General features: G+C 38.1%; 1 protein-coding gene across 1 annotated transcript in view; it reads left to right on the forward strand.

Moving 5' to 3' along the window:
- The window catches only part of PHKB (phosphorylase kinase, beta), an 83,282-nt gene that overhangs the window by 67,564 nt on the left and 7,651 nt on the right, over positions 1-8,067 (forward strand). The window contains 2 exon segments of the mRNA XM_009320298.1: positions 1-45; positions 4,680-4,814. The exon segment at positions 1-45 is cut by the window's left edge and continues 30 nt beyond it. Coding sequence (XP_009318573.1) covers positions 1-45; positions 4,680-4,814 — 180 coding nt within the window.

Below are 8,067 nucleotides of genomic sequence, written 5' to 3' on the forward strand. Positions count from 1 at the left end.
AAATTCACCTGAACTTTTCAGTGGCATGCTGAAGATACGGATTGGGTCAGTAAAGTATCTACTGTTGTTCTTACTACTAGTATTGCAGGGAAACATACATACTTAACAGAGGTTATTGCTACACTGCAAAAATGGTTTATATAAGATGATGCAGCAAAACTTGTATACTACAATTTTACATTTCCAGGAAGCCTGCTTTAAATCATTGTGCCAAAAATGGGTACACAGCTAATCTCAAATTTGCCAGGCAACAGCGTAAAGTGGAGGAGGAGCACTCCTTGTAATAGCCCACTTGAAGCTTCCCTACAGCTAATACAGTGAACTATAGGATTTTTCAAAGCTTGATCCCTATCACATTAGGGCTTTAAAACCAAAAACAGTGTAGTGGGGTTAGACGCATTCTGTACAGCAAATGAGCAATGGCAAATGTGCTGCCTCCAGGTCACCCTGTCCTGCCAGCAGCCAACAGGCAGAATGTTCTGCCTGGCTCACTGAGTGGCTGAGCAGGCAGTGACAAGCTGGCTAACCAGACTGTGTGTAGCTCTGGCATAGACACAGTGAGTCTCCATTAGCAGTGCAGTGAGTTGAAGGGTTCTGTTTTAGATTGCAGCTGGCCTCATATCCATACCTGAAATAATAAAGTATGCACTTGAGTGTATTAGTGGTGCTCCTGAGACAGCTTCTTACCTGGCAGCAGACACACAGCACACTGGGTGCCATCCAGAGTTTCCCAGTTGCAGAGCAGAATCAAAGTCTGCTCACAGTTTGCTCTCTGTGCATGGGCAGTAAGGCAATCTCTGGAGAAATCTTTTTATCGTCTGCTAGGTACAGGTGTGCTGCACATGCTTAAGGCTGGTAACTAGCATGAATTTTGTTACTGGTAAACATGTGATGTGGACATAGAGTCCTAGAAGCATAATGGATCACGCCAAACCAAATGCTGGTTCTTCCTTTACAGTGCCCCATAGGCAGTGTAGATGCACACAGGGTGCGCTGCTGCCTGCCCACCTATCAGGCAGTTTAGAGTGACATGGCCGGAGGCTAGGGATGTACTGTACTGACAAGGAGGAAAGAATCAAGAGGTAGAGAGGACAGTAAGAGCTTTTACTGTCAGAGACTTTCAGGACTTGAGGAAAAAGGAGGGAAAAGTGCAGTCTAGGATTAAAGCTCCTGGATGAGGCCTTTAAAAGCTCTTTGCTCACTTGAGCAGTCACCTATGTCATGTAGGTTCGGGGCAAATGGGTAAAGGGTAGAGACTGCATAAATGCAATAATCTAGGAAGGATGCAGCATGAATTTGATTCCCTTCTGTCGTGGTTTAACCTCAGCCGACAACTAAGCACCACACAGCCGCTTGCTCACTCCCCTCCAGTGGGATGGGGGAGAGAATTGGAAGGGTAAGAGTGAGAAAACTCGTGGGTTGAGATAAAGACAGTTTAATAAGTAAAGCAAAAGCCGTGCACACAAGCAAACCAAAACAAGGAATTCATACACTCCTTCCCATGGGCAGGCAGGTGTTCAGCCATCTCCAGGAAAGCAGGGCTCCATCACACGTAATGGTTACTTGGGAAGACAAACGCCATCACTCCGAACGTCCCCCCCTTCCTTCTTTTTCCCCCAGCTTTATATGCTGAGCATGACGTCATATGGTGTGGGATATCCCTTTGGTCAGTTTGGGTCAGCTGTCCCAGCTGTGTCCCCTCCCAGCTTCTTGTGCACCTCCAGCCTTCTCAGTTGACAGAGCATGGGAAGCTGAAAAGTCCTTGGCTAGTGTAAGCATTACCTAGCAACAACTAAAACACTGGTGTGTTATCAACATTGTTCTCCTCCTAAATCCAAAACACAGCACTGTACCAGCTACTAGGAAGGAAATTAACTCTATGCCTGCTGAAACCAGGACACCTTCTGAAACCACACAATTCTCTTCCAAGTCAACATATGCTTCTAGTTGCATTCTCTGGTAGAGAATTCTAGAGCACATTACTACAAGTAAGTGCTGAGCTCACAATATAGCCTTGTCTAAACCAGTCTTGAACGTCTGGCAACCATGAGCAACAAATCCCTTGGAAACAGTGTTTCAAAGTACCTAAACTATTTCTTTTCAGAGTTTCAGCACAACAATCTGCCTAAAAAGATAGCTTATTCTTTTAGGGTGTTGTCTGTAATGGACACATCAGGTAATAAAAGCCTTCTGCAGTTCAAATGTATTTAACATTACAGCTTTTCCTAAAATATTTTGAGGCACCAAGGTATAATTCTGATAGTGAATCTGAATATCTGATAGCAATGACATTGTTCAAGAGCAGTTCTCTACACAAAAATACTTAACTGCCACGGTAAAGAAAAACCTGATTTGTCCTATAAGGTTGCAAAAAATGTCTTTTTGTTCTTCAAAAAACCCCCAAACAACCCCTCCCCAACTGAATAGTATCCCTGTTTCAGATGAACAGTCAAGACGTGTTGTGTGTATCAGCTACATAGTTGTCCAATTCTATACTAAATAGGTTAGGCTAAGCTATACATAGCTTAGGAACCACAAACCTGAATCAAGTTTAAAACATCATTTACCTATTGGATTGTTCTATTTAGTTCTTTAGATAAGGCAATCTACAAATAGTCTGTGCGGGAGTGTTATCGTATTCCACGGTATCTGCATTTACTTTGCCATCTACAGACATTAATTATTTTTTCACATTTAGGAAGAGACAGATGCATTTGAATAAGCACTTCTTTGAAGAGGCCAGGTGCTACTCACTGAGATTTACAGAATCAGTGAGCATGCTTTAAAATTAGAATTTAAGTGTTCCATCTTCCATATTTTTTTCATAGAGAAAATATAGCATTTCAGCACTGGAGGTAGATACTAGCAGTATTTTTTCTAGCACACAAGATTCATGCTTCCACTGTAGCAGTACATTCCAGTCATCACAAAACCAAAAACTTTTCAAATCACCTGTATTACATTTAACTGCAAGTACATCTACCTTTTGCAATTAAATAGCTTTTCTATACCCTCTACAGATCCTTACTACTCCTCTTTCCTCCCCTTCCTCATTCTCCATAGCTAATCCTTTTTGGATTTTTTTTTTTTCTTTCTTCCAAGGTTAATGCCAAAGATTCAATTTCCTTTATTTTGGTGTTATCACCCCCTCCAGTGAGCAAAATTAACCTTCTTGCAGAAACACCCTTCCAGTTTGATAATGATTTGATTTATTGTCATTACTGATTTGTTTTCAGGGTTTCATGTTGAAATAGATCAAGTTCCTGACAGCCCTATTACTGTAAAAACCTCCAACCAACTGACTTCTACCCACCTCTTATCAGTGAAGAGTTCGGTAGGAGGTCCACTCTTGACTTTGTTATGTTTTGTAGGCCACTGCAAAGGGAAAATGCCAGTGAATGACTTCCACACGGATACATTTGAGTCATCAGTGAAAAAGGAACTGATTCCTAAGCCAGTTGTGTTTGTTAATCTTAGTAATGAGAGAAGGACACTATTCACCCACTAAAATAAATAAAAGTAGTGTGTTCTGGATAATGTAGTATGTCCATGTTGCCTAATATTCTGTTGTATCTTGCACCTTCAATGAATGATCCTAGAAATCTCAAATTTAAAGCAACATTGAATCAGTTGGCCAGACATCTGAGAATTCTGTGTAGTTACTAAGAATCCTTCAGAAAAGGTTGTGACTTGACTTACATAAACAAAAATATTCTGTACCTTGTAGGCTAAATAATTAAATGCCTGTGGAATGTGACTATACTGATGACAAAGTAACTCTCTTAGGAATACTCTGCATTTTCTGATAAACAGAGTAAGCTCTTTGATGTAACCCAGACTTGAGCGAGCAGGTGTTATATGATGGACTGTTTGAAGAAAAACAAGTTAAGTTTCTTTTCCCTTTTGATAGTAATATCTGCTTGAACTGAAGCAATGTAGATGGTAAGAGACCGAGCTCCACGCTCAGTTATCTTGCTTCAGATGTATCTATACATTATTTCACCTTTGATATTATAGTAGAGGCTGTATCACTGGTTTTATATGATGTGCAGAATACAATTCAGCATTTTCCTTCAATAATTTGCAAAGTTCTGCCTCTCTGATACCTAAGGCTGAAAAATCTTCACTACTGCCATATTTTTTATTTAATCAAATCTTTTCAAAAGGGAGTAGCAAAAGAAAGAAAAGTGTGATAGACTGCAAAAAGGAATTTCAAAGGCTAAAACTATAAATAAGCCCTGAAGTCTTTTTAAATGTAAAATAATTTAATTTTTATGTTTTTTTAAAACTCATCAGCAAAATGCATATACTGTCAGAGCATAATTTTGAGTAGGAATTTTAACATCAAAAGGCAGGTAAATGTTTGTCTTAATGAACATGGGACGTAGGGGAATAGTGATCAAATATATCCTCCCTATGAAAAGCATGCTTCACAACCCATTTCTTAAAATCTATGCATTATCCCTTTCAGGCTGTATCATATTGCAAACAAACACAAAATCTGAGTAAATTCCACAATACACTAAGAGTAGTGGAGTACTTGTTTGATATTTTATGCATGTCCTGACAGCCAAATAGCAGGATCATATGGAATTCTTATGAGCTATTTTATTAGACAAATTTTTCATCTTCAGAAACTTTGTATTTAATTAATAAATGTATTCCTCCCTTTACTTCAGATGGATTATCCATGCTATGAAGTATGAATTGAAAATCCGTGCTGGGGATATGCCAACTAAGGACTTATACCAGATGTCCCCTAGTGAAGTGAAGCAGCTTCTGCTGGATATTCTTCAACCACAGCAGCAGGGAAGGTAATGAGATGTGTGGTTTTGTGGCACCTGTTTTCATTCATAATAGGCTGTTCAAGTTATTTTCATTTCTGAACTACTTTGTATACATCTGAAATCACTAGGCATCTATAACCAGCAATATACTTATTTAAGGAAAGGTAGCAAAAATGCACTTTTTCATTCTTTCACCTGTGTCCAGGTTCTACAATTGTTTCTTTTATATTGCATCTTCCCTTTTCAGCTTTATCTTTGTGGAAGTCTTTACTGCCAAAGTATAGAGATTACTACTCCAATGTGAAGCATTACGTTCTTTGATGTGTGGAAAGGAGCCAAAAATTACTCAGTACGGTCTACTTAAGTAACTTGTAAGAACAGTTTGTCTGCTGTTCAGTGACCTCCTTCTTCTAGCTTATTATATGAATTAAGAATAGATGTTCTCTAGAATTCTCAAGAGATAGCAGTGCTGCCTGAAACTTGTAATCTTTTCTCCAAGCTGTAACTAGCTGCCAAAGAGCATTCATTGTGATACAAAGCGTGCAAGACAAAAGTTAACATTATGGTATTTCCACTTAACTATATTGATAAGAGTAAAGTCAAAAGTGCTCCTGTAGGCTTTACTTCTAGTTAAGTTACATTAAACTTTGGCACATAATACTGCTGCTAATTTCCATAGTCCTTGACTGAATGGATGATGGCCTTTTCTCTCAACAAAGAGGAAATATACCATATGTCATACTACTTATGTTCCTGCTTCATTAAAAACACAATCTGTTTTTTTCCCCAATCTATAATGCCTGAGAAACAAGCTCCTTAAATCTCTGTCAGCTCTCTCTTATCTAACTTGTGTGACGTAGAATCTCTCAGTCCGACTGACTATGTACTCTTTATCTCCCCCATGCTTTTCAGTGTCTTGGTTGTGGTTATTAATGCTTGCTGTTTAGTTGCTGTCTCTACTCATGTCAATGTTGACATTATTCCTCTATTAGCAGAACAACCCTAGGTTTCTCTTTGCAGCCTTTTCCATTAAATATTATGCTATTTAGGAAACAACTTGGTCAATCGCAGTAAGCAATTCAAGCACCATCCTTCATTAGAGATCTTACATGAGTTGTCACAGTGCCTTCTGCTTTTGATTCCTTTAACGTACAATAGCTGGATCAGCAAAGAGCACTCTGGTTGAGTTTCTGATGATGAAGATTCTTTTTTGGGGATTATCTGAGTACAAAAGCTAGCCAGCATATCCTTCAAAACGTCGCATCTTTTACTTCTTCCTGTACAGTATTACTAGCTCGTTTTTCCTTACCCATTAGTGACTTTTTTTTAAAAGTTCTCTTCCTGACAGGAAATACAGAACACTGGCTCCTTGCGTTTTCTTTCTGTGACAGTTTTTCCTACTTTTGTGATTTTTAGAAAAAAAAATCTCTGCTGCTGTGATACCATGTATCACTGCCAATTAATTTGTCATACATGAAGGGCTAGCGGTATAAGTACTTCCCTAACAGTCTCTCCAAGTTTTCATGGAGGGTAAAATTTTTGCAATTTTCCTACCTTTTACACTGGGCTCCATGATATGATATCATATATATACCACCAACAGAGTGCAAACTTCCACAGGTATTCTTTTTGACCTATCTGTGTAGGTCACAAGATTGTGAGTAGCCTTTTTAAAATGGAGCATTGTTCTTTTAACGGTCCAAACAGTTACAAAACTCATTTTGCTCATACAGTTTACAGGACTCTCTTCCTTACCATAGTAAGTTAGATAGATAGGTCGGAATATTTTTTACATCTTCAAATGCTTTTTTCTTTGTATTACGAAAACCACCTTTTATTTCTATCACAACTTGTCTTTTTGTTTTTATGAGTGTTTTCTTGTCCTAGTCTAAGGACAGAGCTGTGCAGAGAATGAGATGGAACTGTCATAACAGGCACAGGTTTTTGGCAGTTAAGTGTTTTACTGAGAAGTGATTTATGAGACATTTTTTCTTAATTTGCCATGTTAATCCAATACAGTTATCCCTGAAAAAAACCACTGCATATTGGCTTGATCCTGGCAGTGGTAAAGTGATTAGAAGTCAATAGTAAGTCAGTGACTGCTATTGTATCACAGGTGCTTTAAAGCTTTAAATATCTCCTTTGTTCTCATAAAGCATAGCCCAGTTACCTAGAGCTCAAACCTGTTCAGAAAATGCACCACTTAGTGATACTTTTTTTTTTTTCCTTTCTTTTAAAAAAACCAAAAACTACACACTGTTTGCTTGGCCTTCTAGTGTAGTTGGGAGCTACACTAAAAAACTTAAGAATCTTAAAGTGTAAGAAAATGCACGGAGTTGTCTGAATTAGAGTTCTCTTTTCTGGTCAGATCTCAGAAGGAATTCTCACCGTTTGTCCAGTATTTAAGATTACGTTTTTTCAATGTAAGATCTTTTTGTTATTTCGTCAGGCACACTGGCGTCTGCATAAACAAGTAATTTTACTGACAAGTAATTTTATTCTGAACATATCAAGTTAATCTAGCAATACAAACAGCAGAAAAACTAAAAAACCCAAAAATATTAGTGCTGAATTTCATTTGAGCTAGGCTACAAAAGTTCTGCAGAACAATAGAACAATAATGTTAAAAAAGTTGACCAGGGCATTTCCTTTTTTTTTTTTTTTTCTTTCCCTTTCTTTCCAAACAGCCTACCGGAACCAGGTCTTAGAAATACAGAAAGCCATGTTACCAAGCAGTAATTTAAATGTAGTTTTCAAAAAAACCCCAACTCCAAACAAATCCACAGTGGTAAATAACGTGTTATAGTGTGTTGATTCCTGTGCTGCAAATATCCAAATATTTAGGTGTAGAAACTTGCCACCTTTCCTGAATGAGGTGCTTCCTGAAGTACTTGTTCCCTCTTACTGAGGGAACCTTAATTATTTTAATTAATTTAATTAATTGAATTAATAATTTTCTAACCTTATTAAGGTTATAAAAGAGCTGTTTGTGACCTGGAACTTTTTTTAAAAACCACTTTTGCAGGAATATTAAGCTAAGACACGGAAGTATTAGTTGCTTTTCATCCTGCTCTCACTACTCTCTTACCATATAAAAGTAGATTTTCTACTTAAAATTTAAAAAGCAACTCAGGACAGTAACTTTTAGGAAACCTCTTATAGAATCATTAAGGTTGGAAGAGACCTCCAAGATCATCGAGTCCAACCGTCAACCCAACACCACCATGCCACTAAACCATGTCCCTAAGCGCCTCATCTACACGTCTTTTAAATACCTCCA

The sequence above is a fragment of the Pygoscelis adeliae genome, unplaced genomic scaffold, assembly GCF_000699105.1.
Source record: "Pygoscelis adeliae isolate BGI_AS28 unplaced genomic scaffold, ASM69910v1 Scaffold62, whole genome shotgun sequence".
NCBI classification, from domain to species: domain Eukaryota; kingdom Metazoa; phylum Chordata; class Aves; order Sphenisciformes; family Spheniscidae; genus Pygoscelis; species Pygoscelis adeliae.